The sequence below is a fragment of the Lupinus angustifolius genome, chromosome LG06 (assembly GCF_001865875.1).
Source record: "Lupinus angustifolius cultivar Tanjil chromosome LG06, LupAngTanjil_v1.0, whole genome shotgun sequence".
Lineage (NCBI taxonomy): Eukaryota > Viridiplantae > Streptophyta > Magnoliopsida > Fabales > Fabaceae > Lupinus > Lupinus angustifolius.
The window spans coordinates 19482176-19493712 of record NC_032014.1 but is presented as its reverse complement, the minus strand read 5'-3'; the positions used below and the strand labels follow the sequence as shown (position 1 = coordinate 19493712).

The 11537-nt window shown below is 31.8% G+C and overlaps 1 protein-coding gene across 1 annotated transcript; it reads right to left on the bottom strand.

The window, feature by feature from the left end:
- LOC109350118 (small RNA degrading nuclease 1) lies at positions 236 to 5552 on the bottom strand. The gene is made up of 12 exons (XM_019591258.1): positions 5398 to 5552; positions 5010 to 5192; positions 4823 to 4906; positions 3984 to 4052; positions 2948 to 3088; positions 2701 to 2817; positions 2548 to 2617; positions 2311 to 2411; positions 1881 to 2015; positions 1679 to 1786; positions 1390 to 1494; positions 236 to 1011 (listed from the first exon to the last, which is right to left on the bottom strand). The coding sequence occupies exons 1-12, from the start codon at positions 5428 to 5430 to the stop codon at positions 577 to 579; spliced, it is 1581 nt and encodes a 526-aa protein (XP_019446803.1). The 5' UTR covers positions 5431 to 5552; the 3' UTR covers positions 236 to 576.

Here is an 11537-nt window from a genome sequence, read left to right as displayed (position 1 = left end):
TTACAAAAATTATTACTTAGAATCGAACTAAACTACTTGGATTCCATAAAAATCATCCGAACCAAATCATTGATCCTACCTATCTAATAAGTAATGTCATATGTGGTTTGATTCGGCAGTACAACCCCAGAAGAAATGTCATACAAAAAAAAGTTGTCAAATACAATTAGTAAATTCAGCTGTTAAAAAAAACAGCCATAACCAAAAGCTAAAGAATTCTCAAACAAAAACAAAGTACTACATAACATAATCGTAATCCAGCAAAAATTCATTAGTGACTAAATTACAGGCACTAAAATGTTCAGTCTTGACACAACATGCTTCATTCCATTTCCCCAGGGGCAAAAAATTAGTTCCTAATTTGAATTTGGATTGGCAGAACAAAACTTAGGAAATTTTGGAACCCAAACTCAGCAGTTATCATGGGAATTATATATGGATGTATCAAAACTCTAAGATTTCTATCAAACCTATTATAAGTCATTGCAACAACTTAATAAGAATCACCTGAGATGAAGTATGTTCTTGAAATCACTGATCAAACAATCCAACACCATACCAATGTCATGAATAAACCTATTTGCTTTTTTTCTTTTTCAAGGAAGCTACCATTTTGTGCAGCATGGTAATTTCAAAATCTTTTTGTTTCAACTGTTTCCTTAATGATTCAAGCTCCAAATCATTTTGCTTCAATCGTTGATTCAGTGCTTCGATCTCATTCGAGGGGGTGTCAGTATTGCACTTATTTGAGTCTTTCGGGGCATCCTCTTCTATTTTAGGTTCCATCTTTACTTTTGAGCCTTTCAGGGCATCACCCTCCTCTTCTGTCTTAGGATCTGTCTTTGATTTCTTGGAAACATTAACAGCAGCCTCATCTTCTTCTAAAGCTCTCTTCTGTGCTGGAATTGTGTTATGGGGCTCATCGGTTGCCATTTTTCGAACAAATAGATTGGAAGTCCTGCCTGTACTTAGCTGAAATGTGACAAGTTTCTGCGGACGTCCAAATGAATCCTAACAGAAAGTAATATAGATCAGTGGTCTGAGTGAGATTGATGAAAAGAGGACACAGCATTCCAAAAGTACACAAATACGCTGCATTGACATGCAAATTGTTGCAACTGCAATATCAATTTATCAAGAGAAGAACTATCACGAAAAATATTTTCAGTTTCTTGAACAAACATTGAAGAATATGTTATTTAGTCTATTGAATCTTCAGAGGAGAATTAAACGACTAATCTTAAACATTTCAATTGGAACAAATTGATTCATGTATTGTGTTGAGAGAATGCATTATGCAAACAACAGCTGAGCATTTCATTCCCTCCGCTAATAAACAAGCAAATTCAGTGATATCAAGGAGCATCTGCATCGTAGATATTCCCTTACCTGTAATTCGTCACCTTGCACTTTTTCGTAGGCATCACATGCCTCTTGTGGGTTCTTAAAGATAGCAAGTGCAGAATATTTATCTCCTTTGCCGTTCCTGGAGGGCTGCAGCAAATTTTAAAAGGCATCAAAACTCAAAAGTGGAAAATAATCCAGTGGCAGAATGCCAACAAGAATGCAATGAGACAACAACTCTAGGTGACCTCAAATTAAAGACATTCATGTTATTCCAATGTTACAAATGAACCTCTTCATTAAAAAGTCAAGCTGATTATAGTACATATCCTACCTTCAGTTCTATTGTGAAGTCTCCAGGAACAAGTTTATGTAGTGTTTCACTGTTCACGGTGTTTTGTATCTTGTGAATAAGAAGTTTTGCCAGCTCACTTTCAGGAACCTAAATGAGAGAGAACAGTAATAGTGATGAGTAACATTAAATTACCAGCAATGATCAGTATTATATAACATCACAGATGTATATGTAGCCTTACAGGTTCTTCAACCAATGTAAATTGTTTGTCAACGCCATGCTTGATCTTTGCAAGAGCAAGTTTCATAGCTGCACATGCATCATCTAGACAATTATGTGGAGCACCCTTTTCCCGAACTTCATAGCCTAACACAGACTGTCATCACAATTGGTGGTGAATATAAATCCAAAACCAATGTTTTTCTTTTATTTCTTGTGGGGTAGGGGGCATGATTTGCTCATGTGAGTTTATAACTTCATATGTTACAATGTATTAAATATCAAAGCATCAATAAACACAACAGAGACTGCCTTTCAAAATTTCAGGTGAATATAAGGGAATTCCTCCAAAAGAGGAGTGACCATCTTAAATGGTGATAATGACCCTTCACAAATTAGATGGCATGCAATACAGAGCCTTAATCTCTTCGGATAAAGAATTTGCTACTTGCCTTGCATAAACTATTCAACGAAGGTCTCCTGTGAATAGACCAGTCTGGTGATTGGAAGATATATGAAGTGTCAACCACTCTAACATAATCTATCTTCATTGCTGCAAATGACAACAAATATTAAATAAAGTAGAACCAAGAAAAATAATTTCAAGAGAAGTAATCCCCTTCATATATTCAAACTAACAGTGGGCTCACAGACAAAGGCAAACAAACAAAAACGCTTACGACACTTACCACATAGGTCATTATGTAAACTGTGTCCCACTAATATGGCTCCATTGTATAACAACCTCTTCATGGATTTCTATGGAAGAGCAATATATATGTTCAGTAAGCACTTAAAGGATGAGACGGTGGGGGGGCGGGGGGCATAGTGACCCACAATACCTGTATATTTGCCAAGGTGCAAGTCACTGCCTCCAAATCTTGAGAAGAAACACCAGTAATCTCTGTTCTGTAGTCTGCAACTGGTTTCTTGGGGTTTACAAGTTCATTTAGTTTGACCTGAAAATTTTAAAAATTTACCTGTCTAGACCTTGTAAAGGAGAAATCGATTTAAAGAGTATCATGTGGAGCCTCACTTTTTTTTTTTGGGTGTGGAGGCGTAAAATAAAAAGTGACAAGCATAACTTACCTCTAGATTGTGGTCTACAACACAGACTTTCACTAATGCTTCGGTGCCATCTTCACAGAGAACCATTTCACAATCAAGAGCCATCATTGCAGTAGATCTCATCACCTTTCCCTTTTTCTTAACATTTATAATTATCCATCCCTTCATTTTCACACCAAAAAAGCAAAATGAATAATCTGTAAGTAATTCCCTTGTCTTACTAAACTCGCAGAACCTAGATCTTTAAAAGTTGAATGAAACACATCATGGTTAAATAAATAAACTAATTCACTGAAGAAAATCAAGTAGTAAAAAGGTGCAAGGTTATTAAAAATGTTGACTTGAATATGGCTGTGAAATCAAGGAGAGTAAGAAAGTAATATATTATATTGCAAGATAAAAGTCTCATTTTCTACGGCATTCTTTAAGGAGAGAAAGATTTTTATATCATGCAAAATACATATAAAAACGTAAGGAGATTTGCATAAGCCTTTAAATAAAGCAAAAGCACAGAAAAAAGGTAATTTAGTGCTTATTCTCAAAAGCCACAAAGAGTAGCTTCTGAAAAAGCTCCACAAAAAAGCACTTTTATCAAAGCTCCATTCAAACATTGACATGTTAATGCATACATGTAACAAATAATTTCAACTTTTTAACAAAAAAAACCAATGTCAAGCAATGAAAAGATTGATACAGATGCATGGAAAAAAATTATAGTATTAAAGAAATAAGAGCAGTGATATCTTAAGGTCAACTACTTTATTGGTTATGACCTGAAGCATTTCGCCTTTATATATATGTGTGTGTGTGTGTATATATATCTGTGTGTGTATATATATCTGTGTGTGTGTCTATGTATGTTTCAGCCTAAATTTTGTTCGGCACTGCTTTGATGGTTTCTTCAACTAGACGAGAATAGAAAGACCAATGCACATATTCATGTCTTATTTAACATGCAGATTCATGTGTAAGCAATGAACACATTCAACGACAGCTCATTAACATTTGAATGCACATAGGTTTACCAGAAACATTAGTAAAGATTGTCATCACAAACCTCATCAATCGATGAAAATGAATAATCCAGTGGATATAATGGGTGTTGGAGAGTTGCCTCAACTAACCTCTGTACTGCCAACCAACATCAGAAGATTACAAAATAGTACAATCATCAAGAAATACAAAAGACATCAATGAAGTTAACACCATTACACTAAATACCATCCATATTACCGACATAAAATTTGCTGTTTTACTTGAAAATATGTAAGTTCCATCATCAATCACAAAACATAGTAAGAAGAATAAAGAATAATGATTGAAAACCATAGTAACATCAGACGTATTCCTGAATCTTATAGAATATGCATTACGCCATTTTCAGTTACAACCGCTTGAAGTTTATGTTCCACAACGAGTCTTGAATGCAGCAGCAAAACATATGTAACTTACAATCTATCTTCAAATGGGTATAGACTTCCATGATATAACTCAGCAAAACAAATATTCATCAAATTATAACTATCTAACTAGTAGTTTTAAAAATAAAGGACAAGATGCACATAAATAGAGGTTATAAAAAAAGGTGTGCATAAATAGAAATTAGAAAGTGACTGACAATATAAACTCAATAAAAATGCGGAATCAATTAGGGAAACAAACAATAGCATAAGGCTAGCATAAAACCAAAAATGCATGCAGTGAGTGTATGATTTTAGGGGAAGGAAATTAACTCTTCGAAGTAAAACTTTAAAGAAGATGATAAATGCACTGGCTTTTGACCAAACTATCATTTCAAGTAAAATAATGTTATTAGTCGTACTACAATCTAGAAAGTGAAGTTTAACGGCAAAACATTGACTGATTTTCAGCAGAACAATCTGGATGAAAACACACCTGCTCCGGGGATTCATGTGAGCTATCTTTTAGTTTCTCCACCATGTTTTGATTTGAATGATGCCGCATGATGTTATCAAAAAACTTAGCACATGAGAAAAATGGATAAAAGTTAGAACACATATCTTATAGGCTATTAACTCCACAGAAAGGATGATTTTATGTAAGGCATTCCAAAGATGTTTACCTTCAAATCATCCTTATTTGAAAATGTCTTTAGAAATGCTGCCAAGGTTTCGACGGGCCTCTTTGCTGGATCACTTACACCATCCCCGAACTTTTTGTCATAACTGTTCAGGAATTCTTTCCATCCTCCTAGTTTACCCTTGAGGCCTCTTTTTTGTGCCAATTTTATAATATCAACCAAAACCTACACACACAGAAAGTGATAAAATTTGTGCTAAGAGCGTATTTATACAATGAATGATTAAATCATTATTAACACTGATGTAATCTGGTTACATTCAGAAAGTGATAAAATTTGTGCTAAGATTACAACCTAAATTATTGCGTTTGTTGACAGAGAGAGAGAAAAAAGAAAAGAAGGAAGGTGTGAAAAAACGAAGGGGGGTTACCTTATGGTCAGCAGAGTCTAACTTAAGGTCCATATTGGAATGTTGAACTGATAAAGAGAAGAGAAGAGAAGAGAAGGTGAGTGAGGTAACGGAGAGAGGTACGGGTTGAGGTTGCTGCTGCTGTTTGGTTTGAGAGCGGAACAGCCTCCAAATAATGTTGCTCTAGGTTTTCATCTCCTCGTGTTTCCTTCAAGGGTTAAACAAAATTATTTTTAGTGAAAAATAATAATAACAATTAATTGAAAATAAAATAATAAATTATACTACTACCCCTAAGTTTTATTAAAGTTACATTAATTATCATTTCTTTTTTTAAACTTAAACAAACTACCTCTAATTATATATATATACATTATATTAATTATTTCTATAGAAGATATAATTGTAATTTCTTAAACAAAAGAAGATGACAAGTGTAATCGAGTCCAACAAAATATGAAATATTGTGAAGATAAGTTCAAATAGTGCAAGAATCAATGTTTATTCACTATTTTTGGTTCATATAAATTGTATCAATAATTTTAAAGAGATTTTTAAATCATTTTTATATTATATTTTAACTAACCAAAATAATGAGTAAACAATGACTCTTATGTTATTTCTTCAAATATATTTTATTTGACTTAATTACATTTGTCATTATTTTCTTAAAGAAATTATATTTATCTCTCACACAAAGATGATAAGCGCAACATATGTATATAATTATGTGTGGTTTGTATAGGTCAAAAAAGATATAGGTGATTTATGTAATTTCATTAAAACTCAAAAGGATATGAGTAGGGCTGGAAACAAGCCGAACCGAGTCAAAATAGAGCTCGGTCCAGTTTGATAAGAATTGGTTTAGCTCGAAACTTGACTCAAGTTCGATACCAATAATTTTTTTAGCTCGAGTTCGGCTCGGTCAAAATTCACAAACTATTCGGTTCAATTCAAGTTGGTTCATTTGGACAACTCATATAATTAATTAATTTTTAAAAAATAACACAAAATGTTTTTTATATATATAACCTTAATTTTATATATATAATTACAGTAAATATAAAAAATAATGCATAGATTATAATAAACATAAAAATTAATATATATATATATATATATATCGAGTCATCTCATAAATTAAATGAGTTGAATTGTATTCAACTCATGTTTGACGTATTTAATTAATGAGCTTAATTTCTAGTTCAAATTTGACTCATTTAGTTTATTAACTAAGTTTATCGAGCTAAATAACAAATCAAGTTTTGAATGAATACCAAATTAGTTTAGTTCATAGCCTAGGTGCGAGTATAATTTACTAAAAGTAAAATTATGAAACAAATGCCCTCTACTTTCATACTTCTTTTTCATTTGTATGATTTTTAGATTTAATAGTCAGTAATGGTTAATATATAATTATTATATTATTCGCAACTCATTTATTATTGTTAAATGAGTTCCACACTTTATTTTATAATTGTTTACATTCTTCTAGAAATTAAATAATTTTTCTACTTTTTATTTTAATGGTGCAATTCATATTTGGTCCTTAAATATACCTCACAATCTCCCTCACATTTATATTTACTTAAAATATATAATTTTAAAATATTCAATAAAATTAATTTAAATTCAACTAATAACACAAAGGTCGTTAATAAAATTATAAATGTCTATTTTCTATATTTAACATCATAGAATCAAACTAGTCTTGTTAAATGTCTACTTTCGACTTTTAACATCACTCACTCAATTCAGCATTGTTAAATGTTTACTTTCTACTTTTAACGACACTCATTCAAACAATCGTCGTTAAATGAATACTTTTAATAGCAATCACTCACGCGAGTGTTATTAAATGTCTACTTTTAACAACACTACTTAAACAAGTGTTATTAAATGTCTACTTTTAATAGCGCTCCTTCAAGCGAACATTCTTAAATGTCTACTTTGATAGCGCTCACTCAAATGAGCAGTGTTAAATTATACTTTCTACTTTTAATATCACTCACTCAAGCGAGCATTCTTAAATGTCCACTCTTACAACATATTTATCAATACAATGTAGTGGAAATATCAAAATAGACTAGTTTTATAGGATTATTGAAATATCTCTTGCTCATTTTAGTCTTGTAAAGAGTGCAAACTTCATTAAGTAAAAAAAAGTTTATCAATCATGGTTATAATCTATTTAACATAAAGTTTAGGAAGACAAATTTTGGCCCAAATAGATATTAGAATTTTTTTGGCCTTGTATGACTTGAATCCAACTAGACACTATAACACCTACAATTTTTATATAGTTTTGCTTTTATAGATTTATCTAAATATAGATAAATATGATTGTTAGATGAGTAATTGATATTTTAATCTTTATCCAATAAGTTTATAATTTTGTTATCTTGTAGTCAAGTGAATTCTTATTTTTCAAAAGTTGGCTTTATTTCAAAAATATATTTTAAAATAGAAGTGATATTTTATTATATTTTCAAGGCATTCACATATTTTTGGAATATATAGTGAATTTGCATTAAATGTATTTTATTAGTAATTATAATTTGGTAAGTGAACCATATAAACAATATTATTCATTTAGTAACAATATCATCTTCTTAGTTTTGATTTGAATAATTATACTATTAATATTATTTTGATTTTGTTCCTTTCATCCATAGATATAAAAACTATACTATATTAATCAGTTCAATCACTAAATCGGACTTCTAACTGATACAACATGAGTGTTGTATCGATCAAGTATTGAAACCGATGAAAACCGGCCGAATTTGGTCAAAATCAGTGAAATGGTCGAAATTTCACAAAATTAGCCGGTTTGCACAAATAATTTTTTTTAAAATTAAACAGCCCTAAAGGCCTAAACAATGTCATTTTATGGAAAGGGTTTCCCCTTTTCAACTTCCAACCCCCCTTCACTACACGTTCCTTCACTTCCAACTTCAACAACATTCTTCAACTCTTCTTCCATGGTTCCACCTCCAAGCTTCTAAGCATTGCAAACCACGATTATGTAATTTCAATCTCTTCCATCGTTTTCTCCAGTTCACTTTTCAACAACATTCTTCACTTTTTCTCCAGCAAATATTCAACATATCTCCGTCCAATCCCTTCCACCGACACATCATCTTCCACCGGTTCTGTGATTCCAATCTCTTCCATCGTCTTCTTCATCATCCAACCTTTTGAATTTGAGGTAACACCATACTCTTACTCATACTATTAATTTAGGTCAAACCATTCTGATCTCATCCATAGGGCATAAATTATTGATTGAAGCTATTCCTAATTAGTATTAATAAGGTTTTCTTAACTTCTAATTTTCCCTTCTACTTTTTGAAATTTATAGATACAAATATGTCCGTTATAATATGTTCCTTATTGCTCTTAGTAACTGTTCATTTCTTATTTACCTACTGTGATTACTTGTTTTCTAGACTCATTTAGATAGAGAGTAATTAGAAAGGGAGATTTTTTAAGCATCATCTCTTTATTACGGCCAACTTCTAATTGAGTTATGTTATTCATTAATGTTAATTCACTTAATTTTGGAAGCATTTGAATTCCATTTTGAACTGTCACATTGTGAATTGCAAGATTTTGAATTGTCACTTAATTCACTTAATTCGGCAGCTAGTTGAATTCCAAGCTTTCACTTATCTAAATTGTTATTAATTGTTCGTACTATTTTGATGAAATGCTTAGGAATTCTGAAATGTTATTTCATATCATATTGTTTTGATGAAATGTTTAGGAATTCTGAAATTTTTGAATTTTATGTTTTGGTTTATGTTGCAGTTTACCAAATTGCTTTCTAAAGTAGTACAAATAGTATTGTTCATGCTATCGAAATAACATTGTTTTACTCCGTGTAAGATTGTAAGTGAAAAATAGTCATCAATAATGGAATTATATTTAGTTGTTCTTAATTACTCATATTGTAGAAATACATGACACTAATGACCCTGATTTCCCAACATCACAAGAAGTATCAACGAAAAATACTTCTACAAGCAGTCATAGGGGAAATCAGATTCAGCTTAGACGCATTGTAAACAAGTTGTTGCTAATAATGGAAGAACGATTCTATTATGTCTTTTTTGCATGAAAAAAATCAAAGGGGTGGCATCACTCGATTTAAGACTCATTTGGCTGGAGTAAAAAGGATAAGTTGAAAAGTATAAAAATTACCAACATATATTCAACATCATATCTAGAAATCAATTGATGAAATGAAGAGCAAAAAAAGGAAAGTAGAAGAGGAATACAAGGATGGTAATCCTTGTGATGAAGTTACTGATTTATTGCACACTCAACTGATTGAAGCACCTCATACATCTACATCTCAGACAGTGTTGTCCAATTGCGGCCATGGCGGATGGCAGTTGCGTTTTTTGGGCAACCGCCATTAGCCATTTGGAAATTTTCGCCACATGGCCGTGTCCGCCTTTTGTTAAAAAAAGCCGCCATGGTGGGGATGGCGGAAATTTTCCTTTCTGGACAGTTTTTTAAAAAAAAATTGGGCTCAGATGTGTTTTTTTTGGTCAATTCCATGTTTTCAAAATTAAAATCATAACCTTTCTATTTTTTTTGCATCTTCTATCTATTGCCTCCCTCTCTCAAAACTTCATTATCTGTCTCCACTGTCGCTGCTGCTACCACCATTCATAGGTTTGTTAACTCCTTTTCATTGCTTTTCTTTTTCCTTATTTTTATTTATCTTTTTTTTTCTAGTTTTCTCATCTCTTCATCTATTTTTTTTATTTTGTTTTCTTTTATTTTTATAATACATTTTTTTTTCATATTACTTTTTTTTTCTAATTTACATTATATTTAGATTATTTTTTTTGTCCAGATTAGTTTGTTTTTTTTCCAGATATTTTTGTGCAGAATTTTTTTTTTCCAATTTATATTTTTTTTCAGCATTTTTTTAAAGTTTGCTTTATCATATTGCAATTATCATGTTACTCAGTTTGCAGCTGTGTAGGATAATGTTGGGGAGGAGGAAGATATTTAGAAAATTATATCTTTTGCGTTTTATATTTGTGTTTTCCTTTGATCTTTAGTTGTGAATGTTGACAAGACTTATTAGTATTGTTTATTTACTTTTTAGTGATCTCTATGAGACATTAATATTTACTAATTTTTATTAAACTTTATGTTATTGTTTGATTTTTGTGTTATTGTATTTATCATTTTATTTTTCCTATTATGTTATATTTTTTATTTATTTTTTTCAACCGTCATGATGTCGTCCGCCATTTGCCTGCAATGCTATCTGCAACACCTTCATGGCTGAATTTTGGCAGTCGCCATCCGCCATTCGCCATGGGCAGCACTGATCTCAGAAAGGGAAAGGTCATATTGACAATTACTTTATGCCTAGAACAATTCCTAGTGCTTAACCCACTTTAAAAAGTGTCATGCAATGTAAAAAAGTGATTGAGAAATGTGACATCGTCATCTCCAAATGAATGATTGATGCTTCTGTGCCGTTTAATGCAACTAACTCAGCATATTATCAACTCATGATTGATGCCCTTTGTAGCATGAGTTCGGGTTATAAAGGTCCCATCTATTATCATGTTCGTGGTCATTTGCTAAACAAGTGGATTTGAAGACCTGAAAAAACATGTAAATGATTATCGATCTATTTGGAAGCGAATTGGATGCACTTTTATGGCAGATGGTTGGACTGATCACAACAAATGAACTCTTATTAATTTTATTTTCTATTGTCCTAAAGAGATTGTCTTCGTAAAGTCTGTTGATGCTTCACATGCTTCCAAAACTGTAGATTTGTTGTTCAAGCTTTTCAAGGAGGTAATGATGTATTTCGTCCTTGAGAACATTGTTCATATTGTTACGGACAATGCTGCTAACTATGTTGTTGTTGGTAGGTTATTGGAGATTGAGTTCCCTCACCTGTTTTGGTCCCCATGTGTGGCTCGTTGTGTTAACTTGATATTTCAAGACATTGGAAAGTTACTAGAAGTAACTAACAAAATATTACATGCTGCAAAATTACTAAGTATCTATATAATCACTACCATCCATTGTATCTAATGAGACATTTCACTCATGGGAAAGAAATAATCCGTCTACCTCCAACTCGCTTTGCCACTAACTTTATTGCATTGCAAAGT